Below are 20822 nucleotides of genomic sequence, written 5' to 3' on the forward strand. Positions count from 1 at the left end.
TATTATTGTATGGGCACCTCCATATAGAGTCCAGACTCATAGCAGAAAACCCAAACTATCCACTCAATCTATCATACTTCTCCTTGAATCCATTAACAGTCAAAGCACTCACAACTGACTCTGGCAACCCATTCCACTCGTTCACAACTCTCCAAACAAAAACTCATACTAACCACACCCACATTCAACTTCCAGGGATGACCTCTTCTGACCCATTTCCTCTGCATGAATCCTATAAAACCCTTTAACTGAAATGTTTCTGTCATATCCCCTCTTTTTCTCCTATCAACCAACTTCTGCAATCTACACACACAATCTATCCTCATAGGGAACATTCTACAGACCACTCACCATCTTGGTCACTTACCTCTGAATCTTCACCACCACTTCCTCATCTCCAAGAAACCCAGACCTAAGCACAGTAATCCAGATGTAGATATATCAAGTGGAATAACTTCCTTACAAGTATCTCTACTTGACAGTGTGTTCTTCAACAGCCAAGTAATCTCATGAACTACAATACTTGAGCAACCTTAGCAATATGTCCTTTAAACTTTAACTCTCTGTCTACCACAACCCCTACATCTCTACCTTGACCTATTTCCTGGAGTACAATTCAATCAAAGTAGTACACAGCTTGTAATCTCTGTATCCCAAAATGTATAACTTTACAATTTTCCACATTCAACTGACAATCATCATCTTTTGCTCATACTGACAGCCTATTTAAATCACCCTGCAAGCTCTCCACATCACCTTGATTAACTACTGCTCTACCTAATTTTGCATCATCAGCAAACAACTCAGTATTTCCTTTCAGATTATTTCCTATATCATTTATGTACAAGATAAACAGTAGTGTTTCCAACACAGAACCTTCTGGCACACCACTAGTTACAGGTTTTCGCCTTGATTTTGCCCCTCCACATACCATTTTTTGATATCTGTCCAGCAGCAATCCTCTCATCTACATAACCAGTGTCATATCCATCTCTATTATTTGTTCTAATTTACATAATACAGTTCCATGTGATATTCTGTCAAATGCCTTTGCAAAATCCAATAGAATAATATGTAACCATTTCCTTCATACAACTCAGCTGTTACTCTATTATAAGAATTTACTAAATTATTAAGGCATGACTGACCCAACACAAAGCCATGTTGTCCCTCATACAGTATGATATTCTTATCCAGCCAATCTTGAGTTCTCTTTTTGACCAATTTTTCCAGTACTTTTACCACCATGCTGGAGATACTGATTGATTTATAATTTGCTACTGCAGTCTTAGAATCTTCCTCATGCAAGGGAATTATTTTGTCCTTTTTTCACTCCCTTGAAACTCTTCTGGAACTGAGACTTAAAGAGCCTAATCAGAGGCATTGCCAGTTCATTTGCACATTCTTGCAAAACTCAAGCTGATATCCCTTCTAATCCTATATTTACTGTATTTACAATGAGATTCTGCAATATCCTAAGAAGATCTAATTCATCCACCTCTGTTCCCACAAAAGTTTCTGTCACACATATTACAGCAGTAACCTCACTTGGATGATATACCATTGCAAAGTGGTAACTCAAATAACGCAACTATTTTATCTGTTTCTATCATCACGTCACCATTAGCATCCATTAAGGTTAAAGGTTAATCTACCTTGACCTAGTCATTATTCCTCTTACTTTCCACATAACTAACTCTCTGGGATTTCATCTGGTCTGCTTGGCTAGATTCTTCTCGTAATGTGATTCCTTAACATGATGGTCACAAGAGAACAAGAAATAAAAAAAGCCTCATTGCCTATGTCATTGTTGGCAGTGAAATATTTTCTGCCAGGAGACAAGAGTGTACAGAGGATTTGACCTAGTCATTATTCCTCTTACTTTCCACGTAACTAACTCTATGAGATTTCCTCTGGTCTGCTTGGCTAGATTCTTCTCGTAATGTGATTGTGCTTTCATTAACATGCTGGTCACAAGAGAACAAGAAATAAAAAAAGCCTCATTGCCTATGTAATTGTTGGCAGTGAAATTTTTTCTGCAAGGAGACAAGAGTGTACAGAAGATTTGAAAGTGACCAATTATTTTTCAGTAGGATAAAAATGAATATCACACTGAGAAAAACAGCATGTAAGACAGTTTAAAAAAATTATTCAAGTTGAGCAGCTTTTACATGTAAACTGTAGACTCAACTATACAAACATTATTGAAGAAAAAATGAAATACTTGAAAAATAAGAATCAAACCTTGAAGTACTGGTGGCCAACTCTGAAGAAAACATTGATAGGGTTAGGGAAGGATATGGTGAAGTTTGCAAGGATAGAAAAACAAGAATGCCATGTACACAAGAAGTTAAAGAAGCAGTCCTGGAAAAGAAGAACGCATACCAAAAGTTCCAAACAAATAAATGAAAAATGTAAGAGAACAGAAAAATGTAAGAGAGTTAAGCTATATGTAAAAGTAGCTAAACAAAAATCATGGGAAGACTTTGATAAGAATATAAATGATAGATATCAGGAAAGTGGCAAAATGGAGGCTACTGAAAAAGCTTAGAAATGAGAGAAAGAATACTGTAAAAGGAATCAAAGAGGATAAAGGTCACATCACATGAAAACTGAAAATAAGGATATCCTAGATGTCTGGAATAATTACTTTGAGAGACTATCAGATGAAACAAGCAGTGACAGAACAATAGCAGAAAATTTTCAAGAGGAATGCAAACTTGAGGTAGAAAAATCTATCATATACCAGAAATGTGGAAAGGCACCTGGAGTAGATGATATTTGACCAGAAATGCTTAAATATCGAGGTATAAAAGTTGTGCATAATCCAGAGGCCCGATCAAAAGGTCGAATTCCAGATGATTGGAGTAAAGCTCTCATGGTTCCCATTTAAAAACAAAAAAGGAAATAAAGCTGAATGGGTGAATTACAGAGGAATTTCTCTGCTAAGTGTTTCAGGTAAGACTGTTGCAAGTATACTTGAAAAAAAGGCTGAGAACAATTCTGGGAGAAGAAAAAGATGAATTCAGACCAAACAGAAGTTGTCAGGATCAGACTTTCACTTTACAACAAAGAGTTGAGAAATCATGGGATATAACAAGGATTCTGTACTTAAGTTTTGTAGACCTGGAAAAAGGCACAGGATGAGGTGCTAAGAGAAATGCTTTTCAAAACACTACAATTATATGGGGTATATGGAATATAATTATTATTACGGGTATCTCCATGGAGTCAGTAGACTCATCGCAGGAGACCCAAACTAGCAAAACAATATGTCATATCTCTTCTTGAATTCATTTACAGACAAAGAGCTCACAACTAAGTCAGGCAATTAATTCCACTCATTCACCACCCTCCAGGCAAAAAACCTTGTTCTGACACCCTTGTTAACCACACTCTTCTTTAATTTCCAGGGATGACCTCTTCTTCTTCCATCACTATCACACAGCTGAAACATTTCCCCTGCATCAATCCTATAAAAACCTTTCAGTAATTTAAATGTTTCTTTCATATCCCCTCTTCTCTGCCAATCAACCAACCTCTGCAATCCACAAGCTCTCAATCTATCAACGTAGGGAGCATTTTTTACATCACTCACCAACTTGGTCACTCTTCTCTGAACCCTCTCCACAGCCTCCTCATCTCCAAGGAATCCAGGTGACCACACCTGAGCACAGTAATCCAAATGTGGAAGTATCAACGCTTTATAAAGGGGAATAATAACCTCTTTATCTCTGGATGTCAGTGTGTTCCTCAACAACCAAGTAATCCTATGTGCAATCTTGGACACCTTAGCAATGTGTCCCCTGAACTTCATCTCCCTATCTACCAACACCCCTAAGTCCCTAGCCTCATCAATCTCTTGGAGTACTGTTCCATCAATGTAGTACAAGCTGGTAATCTTTTAATCCTAAAATGCATGACTTTACACTTTTCCACATTGAACTGACATCCATTATCTTTTGCCCATTCCACCAGCTTATTTAAATCATCCTGCAAACTTTCAACATTGGCTTGATTTTTTATTACACTACCCAACTTTGCATCATCAGCAAACAACTGAATATCTCCCAGTAAGCCATTTCCTATATCATTTATATACAAATTAAACAACAATGGCTCAAGCACAGAGCCCTGAGGCACACCACTGGTCACCTGCCTCATCCTGGACTCGGCTCCTCCATACACCACCTTCTGGTATCTCTCCTTGAGCCATTCTTCTATCCATATCACCAATTTAGTATCCATTCCCATCTGCTCCAATTTGCGTAACAGTGTTCCATGGGGTATCCTGTCAAAAGCCTTAGCAAAATCCAGAAGTACCACTGTGTAGCCAGTTCCTTTGTCCAACTCAGATGTCATTCTGTTATGAAAAGTTAATAGATTGATAAGGCAGGATCTACCTTTAACAAAACTATGTTGGCCTCCATAGAGTATCATATCCCGATCCACCCATTCTTGAATTTTGTCTTTAACCAACTTCTCAATACCTTTACCACTACTCCTGAGATGGTGATTGGTCTGTAATTAACTACCGCAGTTTTAGAGCCACCCCTATGCAAAGGAACCACTTTGCCTAACTTCCACTCCCTAGGGACCATATCAGAGTTCAAACTTAAATTAAATATCCAAGTAAGAGGGGTTGACAATTCATTTGCACGTTCATGCAACACCCGAGCTGATATTCCATCTAAACCTACAGCAGTGTTTGCATTTAAATTTTGCAATATATTAAATACCTCTGATTTCTTAGCTTCAATTCTCACATTAGTTATTGCTACAGGGACAGAGATATCCTCACTTGGGTGATAGACTTTTGAAAAGTGATCACTCAGTAACCTGACTATTACATCTGATTTTGTCACCTCGATGCCATCAGCACCCACTAAATTTAACTTTCCGAAGTCATTCTTCCTTTTACTTGCCACATAGTGGAAGAACTCTTTGGGATTACCCTTGATCGCTTTGGCTAAGGTCTTCTCATAATCTGATTTAGCTTTTCTTACTATGCTGGTAACCTTCCTAGCTTGAGCCTTGTACTGCTCGTGGGTGCACTGATCGCCTTTCTCCTTGTAAATTCTCCATAACATTTTATTTTTTTGCAGATCAAGCTTGATACTACTGCTCATCTATCTAATGCCTGCCTTGTTTGACTTCCTGACCATGGGGACACAATCTGATATTGCTTTCCTCAGATACCCACTGATTTTATCCCATGCACTGCTAACATCTTTCCCCTGCAATATGTTCTGCCATGTGATGGCTGCAAGCTCACTCTGAAGCTTGTTATAATTGCCTAACCTGTAGTTCCGCATATACCCCTTCTTAACAGAAAAATCCACAGATTTTGCAACCTCCCAAGTCAATACCACATGATCGCTTTCACCCATTGGAGGTAACGAGGACAACTTACTTATGCATATAACCTCTGAACCAATAACCAGGTCCAACACTCTCACACCACGTGTCCCTTCAGTTATGTGCTGTTTCAAGTAATTATCTCGTAGAAGATGTATGAACTACATTTCCTTTTTGCTACGTGATATTTCCTCCTTCCAATTGATATCACCATAATTAAAATCCCCCATAATAATCACTAACCCTGCACTCATTGCACTAATTTGCTGATGCATGAATTCAATATCTCCCCCTGTACTCCCTGGCCTATAGCAGCATCCAACTGTATATTTGGTTGCATTGGTCACTATTTCACACCAGACCGCCTCAAATGAACTCGCATTCACATGGCTATCATCTTGATATACTACTTTCTTTGGCTGCAACACATCAGCTATCATCAACAGTACTCCTCCCCCTGTTCTATCTTCTCTATCCTCCCTGAAAATACTGTACCCATCACATTCAATTCCAGTGACCACATCTTCTACTGACAGCCAAGTTTCACTAATGCCTACAACTTTTGGTGAGATTGCATTGACTAATGCCAAAAATTCTTCTCTCTTATTCTGAATGCTTCTTGCATCGGTATACAAAAATTGCAGATTCCCTCTAGATCTTGTACCGACTTTAGAACTGATATATAAGTCACTAATTTCAGTAGTCCCATGCCGATTTTTATCCCCTCTCTTCTGCAATTTATTCTGCGAATAAGGATCAATAAATATACAATCAGTGCTAAAGTTTCTCTCTCTTACACTCAACCTTTTCAATATTGCTTTCCCTGCCCAATTACTTCGACTTGTTCAGAAAACAGTAACTTCTTCAATCGCTTATATCCTTCCATGTACAGATGCAGTCCATCTCTAGCAGCATACAACTGTTTTTTTTCCTTCAAACACACTCCAAACATCAACAAATTCCAGACCTCTTTTTTTGCACATTCTTGCAATCATATCATTCATTATCATCGCTCGTCTACTTAACTCGTAATTGTCAAAACGAGGCAGCACATACACACTATCCTCCCACTGACACTTTTCCTCTTCACAATATCTAACAATGTTCTTAAATCTTTTCCTACCTGAATTATACCACCACACAGGTCATTTGTACCCACCATAACTATCATCTTGTCTGCTTCGTGCCCTCTCTTTATTGCTAAAGCCACTCTTTCTATTGTCCCACCAGCCAAGCACTCCTCATGCATACCACTCTCCATACCCTTAATCATAGAATCACCATATATCTTACCACTCATAACTTCATTCAAGTCCACACAAGCGTCACTCATGGACTCATTTTCTACGCTATTCAGGTTGACTCTCCCAGTTTCATTACTCAACGCTCTATTACTTATCCCCCCACTCTCATGACATCTCATTTCTTCTAGGCCACTTGTGGTTTTATTTTGTTGACTCCCAATCACTCCCATACTATTTATTACTGCATCATTCACCAAAGACTCACCCATAAGTAATCCTGTTCTAGTTACTTCAGCTAAAGTAATCTCTATAGTCCTAATTTCTCTGTTTAACACATTAAACTCAGTTTTAACTTCCAGTATCTCCTTACTGAGCACTTCCAATTCCTCATGCAGAAGATGAAGGTCATTTTTCATTTTCATGAACTCCGGCAGAAGTTCTTCCATTATGATTCCAATGTCAGCTTCCATTCCTAAACGGTCCAGCCTATCCCGACACTTCTCACATATGTTGACATTTTTGTTCTTCTCATTTAGCCAAACCAACCACAGATCCTTCACATTCTTCGGAGTCTATATTTAAGTCATAAATTAACAATTAGAATTGAAGGAAATAAGGAAGATGGTTTGATGTAAAATCAGAGATAAGATGAGGTTACCCATTATCTCCACTCTTATTTATCTATATGGATCACATTATGAAAGAAAGTGACGTTAAGCCAGCCTGGTATTGAAACTAGAGATATCCAACTTAGCTCTTTATTTTATGCAGATGATGCTGTACTCCCAAACACATTCAATGCAACTTTCCAGAATTCTCTAACTAAATCGAATAACAGCTGTAACAAATTTTGGATGAAAATCAGCAGTAAAAAGTTTAAAACTATGAAAACAGGCAGGAACATAGAAACTTTTATCTGCATTCTCAATAGAGAACCCAAAGAACAAGTAAAATGTTTCAGCTATTTAGGCACAGTTTTTAGCGAAGATGGCAAATGAATTTGGAAACAAAATATGCAAAGCTGGTATAGTGGAGAGTCAGCTAAATAAATTTATATGAAATGAAAGATAAATCAGCCAAAACACCAAACTAGCAGTTCATAAGGCAGTATTCAAACCAGTTAAGTTATGTATCTGTGAATTGAGTTAGAAACAAAGCACTTGATCAAAGACTACAAACCACAAATATGCAAGTTTGGAAAAAAATCAGGGGAGTAAACAGATGACATCAGTGGAAGAATCATATTAAAAATGAAGATATTATAAAGGAACTTGACACTGTTAGCAATCAAGAATGTGGGAGCAATGCTAACCTAAGGTGATATGGTCACTGAAACATAATGGGAGAGGAAAGGGTTAGCAAAACAGAATTCCATGCAGCATAACAAGATTGCAGAAAAGAGAACCAGAGTAAGACTAATCTAGGTGCACTGATTCAGTTAAAAAGTGCCCTATAAGAATAAAATGTTAGATACAACAATATTGGAGTGATGACAAACAATAGACTAATCTGAAGAAAAATTGCTGATAGAGAATTAATAATAATGCAAATTTAATTAATGCAGTGTTGTCATAGTAGTTTGAACATCCCTTGGGTACATAATCAAGAAATTGATGAAGATAATGATGTTTTATAACAGAGTGATGACAGCAGAATTACAGGAGAGAAAAGGCTACGTCATGATATTCTATCAAATGTCTTTGCAAAGTCATGCTGGACTTCACAATGCCATTTGACAGAATACCACATGGAAAACTATTACAAAAGTTGGAGCAAATGGGTGGGTGAACTAATGAAGTACCTCAGACTTCTGTACTAGGGCTACTTATCTTTAATTTCATATAGGGAAAGATTTAAAGGGGAATATTCAGTTGTTTGCTAATGAGCAAACTGAGAAGGGAAGTAGTTGATAAAGGTGATGTAAATATGTGAAGGATGATTTAAATAAATTGGCATGATTGCAGAAAACTGATGAGGGTGGGGAATTGGTAATGGTGGACAGAGAGTTGGGCATATTCCAAGAAAGGTTGTTCCTCATGGTGATGTTGACATATCTTCAGTGTCTGTCATTAGTGGTAGTATTAATAGGCTAAGTTGCAGACACTAGGTGTTTGAGCTTGTGACTATCATCTTGGATTATTAATATTATTACGTGACACCTCCAGGGAGTCCAAAGACTCATCGAGGGAGGACACCTACTCTACAACTCTCCGTCTCCACTCAATCTACCAACTACAACAACGGCATCTACCGCCCACCACCTCCACCACTAGCATTTCCACAGACAATCACAAATATCCACAGGGGAGTTGAACCTGCGGCCTTTTGGCTGGAGAGCGGATAGGCTAACCACTCTGCCAACTAGGCCGGTATGTGTCATTAAAAAGTGGTATGAAAGTTATATTTATTTAATAATTTGGATATCTTTTCAAACATATCTGGGATGTAAAAGAGAGGGGAATAATTTTGTTATGGGCTTGTATATTGAGAGAGAGATATGTAGTATTTTATCTATTTTACTGGGGTTGTAGCTAATGGCTATTAAAGTGTAGCACACATAAATGAATTCTGTAGTATTCCTATGCATCAGTGTCAAGGTCATTGTGTCACTCAGTTAGGAGTGTGAATGTTGTTGTTTTCTGTTTATAAAAAAAGAAAAATGAACAATTTGATGGTCAGGCAACTAATGTGTCTAGGAAGGGGAGACAGTTATTGGATTCCTATTCTCGAGTGAAATGTATTTTTAAATGCCATTTAAATGCACTAAAAATGGATATCGTTGTACACCATATCATTTACATAGCAACCACAGCTAGCTTAAGATTTGATTAGTAGTACTGAGGGCATTATTCTCTAAGTGTTTCATATGAATATTTATTAAAGGAGTAAGAGAAAGAACCTATCTCAATATGGTCCCATCTAGCTGTCTGCACATACGTTTTTTTCATTCCATGCAGCATAACAAGCTTGAAGCAGTAGATTTAATTCGTTTGATTGATTTGATTAGTGAACAAAGGAAGGGTAATTATTATGAGTGATTTTAAATATGGCGATGTAGACTGGAATGAAGAGATAGCATCTGCGAATAAGGAAAATGAATTTCTTGAGATCTTGAGAGACAGAACTATCTCAGGCTGCATGTAAAGGAAGGCACATGAGGATACAGAGTTAGATCTGATCATTTCATCAGAGAATATAATTGTGAGTGGGGTTTCACACTTTCCTCCAGTTGGTGAGAGTGATCATTAAGCAATCACCTGAGTTGATCACTTAATGATCAACCCAGGTGATTGTGTCTAGCCATATGCAGACTTTTGTGAGGAAACGATATATGTGGCATTATAACACTGGTGATTATGACAAGCTTAGGAGACAGCTTTGAGCTACAGCATAGAATGAGTACAGAGTTTTTATTATTATTATTATTTCAGGCAACTCCAAGGAGTCGACAGACTCATCCAGGGAGGCCCTAACATCATGTCAAGAACAACTATTCGACATTCACACAGTATCTTATCTTATCTCTCTGGCTGCTTATTCCACTCATTCACCACTCTCCAAGTAAAAAAAACATAGCTCTAACACCCCTGCTAACCACATTCTTGCCCAGCTTCCATGTGTGGCCCCAAGTCCTCCCACCACCAGTCCTATTCTCAAAAATATCTTCTGGATTAATCTTATAGAAACCCTTAAGTAATTTGAATGTCTCAATCATATAACCCCATTTCCGCCTATCAACCAATTTTTGCAACCCACAAATTTTCAACCTGAGCTCATAAGGTTCATTCTGTGGACCTGCTATCATCTTGGTCACTCGCCTCTGGATCCTCTCAACCTCCTCCCCATCAAGAAGAAACCCTGGGGCCCATATCTGGGCACAGTAGTCTAGACGGGATCTTATCAAGGCTCGATACAGAGGAACAATAACTTGTTTGTCTCTGCTTGTTAAAGTATTTTTCAGCAACCAAGTGATTTGATGAGTTGATTTAGCCACTTTTGCAATGTGCCCCCTAAACTTCAACTCCCTATCCACCAACACTCCCAAATCCCTAGCCTCATCAATCTCCTGGAGTATGGTTCCACCAATGTGATATACTGCTGCTAATCTTTTCACCCCAAAATGCATAACGTTACACTTTGCCACATTAAATTGACATCCATTTTCCTTAGTCCAGCCCTCAAAACTATCCAAATCATTTTGTAAAATTTTGACATCCTGTGCACTCACTATTGCTCTACCCAACTTTGCATCATCAGCAAACAAGTGAACACTTCCTCTCAGATCTTTTCCTATATCATTAATGAACAAATTGAAAAGTAGTAGTCCAAGAACAGAACCCTGCAGCACACCACTAGTCACAAGCCATCTTTTGGACTGTACTCCTGAATAAACTGCTCTCTGATATCTCTCCATCAGCCACCCTCCTATCCATCTCACCAACCCTTTATCCATCCCATATATGCTGCAGTTTACTGATTAGAGTTCCATGTGGTATCCTGTCAAAGGCCTTGGCAAGGTACAGTAGAATCACTGTAAACCCATTACCCTTATCTAGTTCAGCCGTCACTGTGTTATAAAACGTGAGCAAGTTACCGAGACATGATCTACCTTTCACAAAACCATGTTGTCCCCCATACAGCATGCCATTTTCATCTATCCAATCCTCGATTCTTCTCAACTAATTTCTCCAAGACCTTGACAACTATTCCTGATATGCTAATCGGTCGGTAATTTACAACAGCAGTCTTGGAACCTCCTTTATGTAGAGGAATATTTTCCTATTTTCCCCTCTTTCCACCCCCTCGGGACTAACCCAGACCAAGACTCAAATTAAACAAAATGGTCAAGGGTACTGACAATTCTTTAGCCGCTTCACGTACGAAGCGAGCTGGTATACCATCCAATCCCACAGATGTATTGATATTAAGGTTTTGTAATAGACTACTCACCTCCACTTCATTCACCACAATTCCCATATAATCTATTGGTTCATTCATTACTGCAATGTCACCACCTGAACGATATATTCTTGCAAAGTGCTCGCTCAGTAATTCAACTATATCAACTGATTCAGTTACCTCCCTACCATTGGCATTCTTTAAAATTATTCTGCCATATACATTTTTTCTTTTACTTGCAAGATATCGAAAAAACTGCTTGGTATTCTCTTTAGCCTGCATGACTAATGTGCTTTCATAATCCGTTTTTGCTTTTCTTACCACACTCGTTACCCTTCTGGCCTGCGCTTTATACCGTTCATGTGCCTGCCGGTCACCTTTCTCCTTAAATTCCCTCCATAGTAGTTTCTTTTTTTGCAGCTCAAGCTTAATGGTGTTATTCATCCATTTAACGCCTACTTGATTTATTACTTGAACTCTAGGTATACAGTCAGCCATTGCTTCATGCAAACACTTCCTAACTGCCTCCCATGCACTATCAACCTCTAGCCCTTGCAGTTTTACATGCCATGGCACTGAACCAATCAAACTCCTAAGCTTGTCATACTTACCAGCCCGATAATTCCACGTGTACCCTGTCTTAATTGTAAATTCCACACCTTTAGCCACCTCCCAAGTCAAGACCCTATGATCACTCTCACCAATTGGTTGCAACATGGTCATATTCTTTACAGCCAAATTCTCAGATGCAATTACTAGGTCAAGCAATCTCTGACCCCTAGTATTTTCCATTACATGCTGTCGCAGATAGTTATCCCTTAATAACCGCATAAAATCCAATTCCTTCGTCCCATGTGTGTCCTCTCCTCCTTCCTGTCAATGTTACCATAGTTGAAATCGCCCATAATAATTACCCTCCTTCCACTCATTTCTTCTATTTGCTTATGCATACTATCTCCACCATCTATTCCATCACCTGGTCTATAGCAGCACTCAACTGTATATTTTGTTCTGCTAGTTTCAATCTCAAACCAAATAGCCTAAAATGTGCTCTTTTCTCTATCCTGCAGTTCCACTTCTATTCTCCTTGGCTGTAGCTCATCAGCTATCATTAATAATCCTCCTCCCTCCATTTTATTCTCCCTGTCAGTCCCGAACACACCATACCCTCACATTCAATCCCACTAGCTATATCATCTTCTGTCAGCCATGTTTCACTAATGCCAATAACCTGTGGTCTGGAAGTGGCAACCAAGGCCAAAAATTCTTCCTTCTTGTTCCTAATACTTCTGGCATTAGTATACATGAATTGCAGAAGCCAATTTGTCCCATCCCTATTTTGATACCTTATACTAACTATCCCATTCTGATTCGTCGTACTCGCTTGGGCATATTACACACATTCATACGCTCAACTGTCTCCCTAAAGTCTGCATATCTCCTTCCCCTCCCCCTTAATAACTCTCGTTTCCCTGATTCTGCACATTCACTTCCACTACATTCGACTACACCTTTTCAAGTCTCCGTACACGAAATCCATTGAATTGTAAACCATCCATCTTATATAAATCCTTTCGCCCATCAAACTCACTCCACACATCTACAAATTCCACACCACTCGTCATGCATAATTCACGCATAAAGTCATTAGCAATTATTGCCCTCCTTCTATACTCTTCACTGTCATACCGCGGCAACAGACTCACCATCCCAACTCTCTCACTCTTCTCTTTTGTTATCTCAAGCAATTCCTTCACATTCTCACTCATAGCCATTTTTGTCTCCTTTCAAATCATTTGTACCTGCTACCGCTATCAATTCTTTCACCCGCTGCTTTTGCATTCTAAGTGACTCGCTTACATCCTTAACGTTCGCACCAGGTTGGTACGATTTTGTTAAACTCTCAACTAACACGCCTCTTACTAAGGAATCTCAATACAACAGTTGCTCTTTCATTTTGTTTACACTCACTATCATACTCTTATTTTTTCTATCATACGTTTGCCGTTTATTAGTCGGTACGCTTGGTAAACATTTTTGCCAATGCTCCAGCTGCCGATTTACTCTGTGTATCGCTCCGTGTAACCGAGCGATCTCAGTCATTGCATCAGTCTCATCATTTTTATTCTCCGATAATTCATTCATTCGCTCTGAACTCAATGCCACTCTCACAGCTATCAGGTACTACCTCGCAAACATCACTATGCATTCCTAACATATCACTGTTATCTAGATTCTCACTTTCAACAACAACATCACTCACACGACCTGAAACCCTCTTTAAATTCACACATTCTTTACACTTTCTGCACACATTCACTCCACTATCGTTGTTTAACCAGACTCCAACCGTTCTCCTCAATGCATACATTTCGCAAAACGGTACACCGAATCAAATCCTTTAAATTAAAATTTTTAGACAAAGCTGGCGACCTGGATGCCATCTTTGTATTTCTCTTAATGCGAGCCATGTGCACAGATAATCGTATCTATCACTTGACTATTTAAAATACTCAGAAAACACACAAAAATCACCCAGACACGCTAAAATACGAAAAGTAAACAATACTATGTAGATACTATGCAAATTCACCAATTATTACTCAAAATAACACTTATCTGTTAAGGAGCTATAGGAAATAAATGCTGCTTGAGAACTGACAAAGAAATACATAACAGCATCAATGTGTGAATGTATTCCGAAGGCCAAAAGGCTGAATAAGATAGACATAAAATCAATGAATGAGGAGCTTAACATGAAATCTGGAAGATAAAGCTAATTTGGCAGGCAGCAGTACAAGGCGAATAATGGTAATAATCAGTTACATGAAGAGTATAAAGAACAGAGTATAAAGACAGGAGAATGACTCAGTAAAGAAAACAAAATCGCAGTATGAGCAGAAATTGGCAAATCAGGAGAAGAAAAACCTCAGAAAGTTTTTTTAGATATGTGGCAAGTAGAAGGAAGAATGATCATGATAAGATGATGTTGATGGATCAAAATGGTAGAATGGTAACTGCTGCAGATGACATCGTTGAGGTATTCAGTGATCAATTTATAAGGGTGTTTCATTCTGATCAGGGTAGAATCATGAGGAACTTAAGTGTAGAGGACATAGGAGAAGATGGCTCAATTGTGAGTGAGCAGAAGGTATTTGAGGAAATAAATAACCTTGATGTCAATAAGGTGATAGGATAATAAATTTAGTTTAATCCTTTATCCAAGTGTGTGTGCAAACAAAGTTTGCGCCTGAAAGTATCTTCAGGACTGGGGTAAAGTGGTACAACACCAGGCGACTCCTTGCAAAGGTGGAGCAAGCTACCAACACTCCTATCTCAGTATCTCCCATAATGCAAAACACATCTCCTTGCAGATATGCATAATGTTATGCATTAAGGGAAGGGCAACTACCCAGACTAGTTTTGACCATTATTGAGGTCTCTTCAGTGGGAGCCAGGCCCAAGTGAAGATACCAAGGCAGAAGCATTAGCAAGGTCATCTTTCAAATGCTGAGTCTTACAACAGCACAGGTTCTAAGGGAGTGGAAGGAGGGTAAAATTGTTTCACTGCATAAAGGTGGTGATAAGGTTTTTGGAAGTTTATTTTGCACTTGGTTAGACTATAATAAATTTAGTTTAATCCTTTATCCAAGTGTGAGCAAACAAAGTTTGCACCTGAAAATATCTTCAGGACTGAGGTAAGGTGGTACATCCCTTGGCAACTCATAGCAAAGGTGGATCAAGTTCTCATCACTTCTTGTCTCAGTATCTCCCATAATGCAAAGCACATCCCGCTTGTGGACATGTATAGTGCTATACATTGAGAGAAGGGCCACTACCCAAACCGGTTTCAACTTTTATTGAGGTCTCGTTAGTGGGAGGCAGACCAAGAGTGGTGATACTAGGCAGAAACAGTGGAGAGGTCATATCACCCTACCTCAGTCCTGAAGATATTTTCAGGTGCAAACTTTGTTTGTTTACACTTGGATAAAGGATTAAACTAAATTTATTATATTGTGATGATAAGGTGGTAGCTTCAAATTATAGGCGAATCTGTATATATGGAGTTGTGGTGAAGGTACTGGAGAAATTGGTGAGAAGTTGGATGCAGAAATGGGTTGATAACAACAATATTCCCTGTGGTTATCAGCATGGATTTGTTAAAGGGAGATCATGTTTTACTATCTTATGTACTTTAACAAAGTGACCTTGAACGTGGGAGATGCATAAACAGTGGTGTACTTGGAGTTTCCAAAAGCTTTTGATAGGCTACTATAGAACAAACTATTAAATAAATTGAAACAGATGAGATTAGATAACAGACTTCTGAGTTGGATCAGTGACTGGCTGTCAGATAGGTATCAGAAGGTTGTGTATGGGAGTGCATTATCCCGAACAGGGAAGGTCACTACTGGTGTACCACAAGGGTCAGTTTTGGGACCATTGTTGTTCAATTTGTATGTTAACGATATTGGAATAGGTTTAACTAGTGATATACAGCTGTTTGCAGATGATGAAAATTTGGGGAGAGCAGTGCAGAGTCAAGTGGATGTTATGGCCTTACAAGAGGACTTGAATAGATTGCATGAACTGTCGTTTCGATGTTTCAAAGTGTAAAGTTGTGAGATCTGATCAATACTGCTATTCAAAGTATACACTTGGTGGGGATACTTTAAAGGAAGTAGAGGAGATGAGATATCTAGGAGTGATGGTGGACAAGTACCTGAAAATCAGAGGCCACATGACATAACTTTTGGCAATGGAAATGATACAGAGGACCCTGACATGTAGAAATAGATGTTATGATGTCATCGTATAAGATGTTGATCAGGCCTCATATGGATTACCGTGCACAGATTTGGTCACCGGGTTTTCATGGTGATGAGGATATGTTGGAAAGGGTCCAGAGAAGATTCACAAAGGTAGTCGGTGGTCTTTGGAATGTGGGCACATAGATTCAGATTGAGAGAATGTAAGCTGCAAAGCCTTGTGAATAGGAGGGGGGGGGGATATGATTGAGACATATAAGCTAGTCAGCGTTGTTATCAGGATGACATGGAAGAGATTTTTCATAGAATGGGAGAGGAGGTAGAACAAGAGGCCATTGTTGGAAACTGTATAAGGAGAGTGTGAGCAGAGGAATGAGGAGCACGTTCTTTAAATGGAGTTGTTGCTGTTGTCTTGTCCTTTGAAGAGTCTTAGATGTTTCCGTGTGCTCTTTGTACTGCTTTGGCTATGTCGATGATTTTGTTTGTATAGAGCTGTTGTTCAGGATCTATTTCTTGCAAAGCTGCTGTAATTGCTGGACAAGTAAAGATGTGAGTGGGTGTCAATTCAGTATTGGGGTAGTTGTTGCAGTTTCTATATGTTCTCATATCATCTGTGTTGATCTTCATTTCTCTATAACGTCCTGTTTGTAGTCTTGCTATCGTGGCGGAGATCTTTCTGTCAGCACTGATTTCAGGAATTTGATGTTGAATCACCGATTTCAGTGGAATTAGTTTATCTTTTGCTAGTGCATTGGCATCAGCCAGAGTTATAATGTGAGTTTTCTTGGTTGAGTTCTCTGGCCTCTTTTGCTAATTTATCAGCTGCTTCATTGTAATCAATGCCTACATGAGCAGGAATCCATTGTAAAATGCAACTTTTTCCTAACACTTCAGTTGATTTAAAAGTTTGTGGATGTCTTGTGTGAGCTTGGTATTGCCATTTTTGATTGCCTCCATAGCTGATCTTGAGTCACTGTAAATTATAATTCCTTCAGATCGTTGAGATGATGATAGTTTTAAGTAGGTTTCAAGTGCTTTATTTATTGTGTACAGTTCGCTGGTAAAATTGGAAGCGATTCTCCCAGATCCAACTTTTATTGAATTTTTCACCTTTCGGGAGTAGAAGGAGAACATCAGCGCCTCTATTAATCATATTGGTGTCTGATGATCCATCAGTATAACAAATAACCTGTTTGGAGGATGAAAGAAGGTTGGTAATATTTAGGCCTTTTTCTTTGAGCATTTCTTTTGATTCTTTTTTTGTACAGAGTTTGGTAAGATTTAGATTTATGGAGGTATTTGAAGGTAAAGGACTGGAAAATTGAGGTTCTTTGTTTATGTGGGCATTTAGCTGATCAAGACCTATTTCCTTCCTGATAGTGTCATCATATTGTAAAGTTGATAATCTGTGAAGTCTGCATTTTTGATTCCAATGTTAATAAGTTTTTAGGGAGATATCACTTTGGTAGCTTCTGATATTATTTATGAATTTTATGGTGGCAAATTTTCATCTGTCCTCCAGCAGGTCAAGCCCACATTCCTGTTAGGCTCTGATGTTGTTAGTGGATGAGACTGCACCAATGATAATCTTGGATGCTTTTGCTTGTATTTTGTCTAATTTTTTCTTTACCGATGAGGCCGAAGGTGACCAGATAGGTGCTGCATATTCCATTATTGGCCTTATTAGTGTAGTGTAAGTAGTTTTGAGGATTTTTGGCTTTGCACCCCAATTTGTTCCACAAAGCCTTTTCAGTATATATAATTTTTTTAGAGTTCTGTTGGAAGTGTTAGAGATGTGTTGTGCAAAACGTAATTCCCGATCAAGCATAATACCAAGGTATTTTGGATTTGTGACTTTTTTAATTAGCTTGTTGTTGATCATGACATTGGGAGTGTAGGAATGTCTATTTTTCCTGTCTGTACTAAAGATGCTTAGTTTTGTTTTGTCTGGGTTGATTTTGAGTTTAATTTCATCTGACCATTTTTCTAATCCTCTCATGGATTTGTTTAGAATCTCCTCTGATTCTTTGATTTTAGCACTAGTGTGCCAGATGGCTATATCATCTGCATATCAAGTTACTTTTGTGTCTTCTGTAAGGTAGGGATGAATGTTATTGACATATAGAAGGAATAGTAAGGGACTGAGTACTGAGCCCTGGGGAACACCAGCCCAGGTTCTCCGCTCTCTTGATATTGCTGCATTGATTCTGACTTTGATCTTTCTTCCTCTAATGAAATCAGCAATCCAGATTAAAGCGTTTCCTCTAATTCCAATATCATGTACTGTTTGTATTAATTTTTTGATCCAAACACGATCGAAAGCAGCAGTCATATCAAGGAATATGGCAGTTGTCTTTTTTGTTGGTGGAGTGGTTGGTGAGTGGAGTGCATTGCCTGAGTATGTTGTAAATGTAGATACATTGAATCAGTTTAAAGCATGGTTGGGTCTCCTACCTCCCACGATGAGTCTCTGACTCCATGGTAATCTGATGATAATAATAATTCAAAAATGTTAAGGGAAAAAGTAGGACTTAATAATGTAGAATGTTGCTACAAAGTAACTGGAGTACTTGGATGTTGAAAAATACACTAACACGTAATGATAAGTAGGTTCTATCTCTTTATATGGCTATGATTTGGTCACCTGTGTTTCTTGAAGAGGAATCAGGGAGACATAACAGGTCTGTGGAATGCTCCCTATGAGGATAGGTTGAAGGTGTATGGGCTGGATAGGCAGAAAAGAGAGAACAAGTTATTAAAGAGATTCTATAAGATCAACACAAAGGAAATTTTTCAATATATGACAAACAGAGAGAGAGAGAACTAACAGTAATCTCTGGAGGTTGTGTAAGAATGTTGTTTAAGAGATACTTGTGCCATGAGAGATTTCTTCAATTAACATGAAAAAACACAAAGGATAAGTAATACTATTTAATTAAAGCCATTTCAGCCTGAGTGTTATAGGCCATCATCACTGTAAAGTAATTATTATTGTAATTAACTGATGATGACCTGTAATATCCAGGCTGAAATACATGGCCTTAAATAAATAGTATTATTTATCTCTTTTTTTTTTTCCATGTTAATGAAACAAAGTGGTAAGTAAGTGTTTTCAAAATAGATTTGTTGCTTGGAGAATGGTAAGTGACTGGAATGGATTGCCAAAATTAGTTGCAAGTTCCCTGACAGTGAATGAGTTTAAGGAAAGATATTATGTGTATAAAGGTTAGTGTGGGTTTCCTACAATGAGTCTTCTGATTGTAGTCAGACATATAGTCTAAGAAAAGAAATTCACATATTGCTATTTTCAGCTCAATTGAGGAAGCAATACTGCTGTTGCTGTTTATTTCTTGTTGTTGGTAGATCGGAAAATGAGAAACAAATTTTAAATTTGTGCCAGTGCCCTGCTGCCATATATACAAAAATTGTCATTTCCTCCTACTGCAAGAAGCTAATCATTAATCTGAATTTTCATTGTTCTCTTAGTTTGTTTCACTGATAATTTTTATGTGATGCTCAAAATATTTTTAAGTAGTTTAGTTAAATAAATATTTAAACTTGTCACTGTGGTCATATGACCATTCTTCAGTTATGGAAAAGCCATAAGTTCCTCAACATCATAGGTTAAGTTCAGTATCAGAATCTTCAAATAGAGTTCTTGCTATCAATTAGACATTAAAAAAAAAAAGATAATTTCACTATGTTAACTTACAAGAAAAGATATTATATTCTTGTTTTATTTATTCTTATTATAATTATGACTTTAAATAAATCAGGCTACAAATTAACCACCTTACCTATAGGTCCACCAAACTGAGCAGCAGCTACAACAGCATCTACAAAATTGACACGATACTTCTTTGGCCATTCCATACAATATAGTTCACTCTTTCTACAAGAAAACATTTTGATTATAGACAATCAGGTCCAAATGCAAGTAATTTTGACATAGGTGCCACAGTAATCAAAATTATTATTCAAAATATTTTAATTTTTAGAATTTAAAAGCTTTTTATATACAATACCAATAAAAAGGCAGAAAAAGACATTTCATATTGACCAGATTACTTTAAACATGTGAAACAGCATAACAGTTAACATTTAATTTCTATCAATGCAATATTTAAACAAAAGTACAAGCTTACTAATGCTTTGTTTCCTCCAAAATGCTATTCCTATTACCATTTTCTTAAATGAAAATAGCAGTAAGTGTAGTATTGAAAGTTCCTGACAAGTAAGTCAGCTTGTGTTCTGGGAAAATAAGAGAAAAATGTAAGAAAGTGAAGCAATGTGTAAAATTAGCTAAACAAAAATCATGGGAAAAGTTTAATAAGAACATAAAAAGTAAATATCAGAAATGTGGCAAAATATTCCAGAGGCTTAGAAATGGAGTTCTGAGTAATGTAAAAAGAATCAAAGATGATATGAAAACTGAAGATAAAGATGTTTGGGATGTCCAGAGTAATTACTCTGGAGTAATTTCAAACATTGAAAGCACAGTGGTAGAAACCAGTGAAAAAGAATGCAGTCAGAATCGCACACTGATACTTGA

The 20822-nt window shown here is 37.9% G+C and overlaps 1 protein-coding gene across 2 annotated transcripts in view; it reads right to left on the reverse strand.

Annotated features, from left to right (window-relative positions):
• Positions 1-20822, reverse strand: part of Vps16A (vacuolar protein sorting 16) — a 432364-nt gene that overhangs the window by 400898 nt on the left and 10644 nt on the right. For both annotated transcript variants that reach the window (XM_090412822.1, XM_090412821.1), the window contains exon 2: positions 20068-20162. In XM_090412822.1, coding sequence (XP_090268948.1) covers positions 20068-20162 — 95 coding nt within the window. The remainder of the gene's footprint in view (positions 1-20067; positions 20163-20822) is intronic.

The sequence above is a fragment of the Typopeltis vanoorti genome, chromosome 23 (assembly GCF_054136105.1).
Source record: "Typopeltis vanoorti isolate ZY-2024b chromosome 23, IOZ_Tvanoo_1.0, whole genome shotgun sequence".
Lineage (NCBI taxonomy): Eukaryota > Metazoa > Arthropoda > Arachnida > Uropygi > Thelyphonidae > Typopeltis > Typopeltis vanoorti.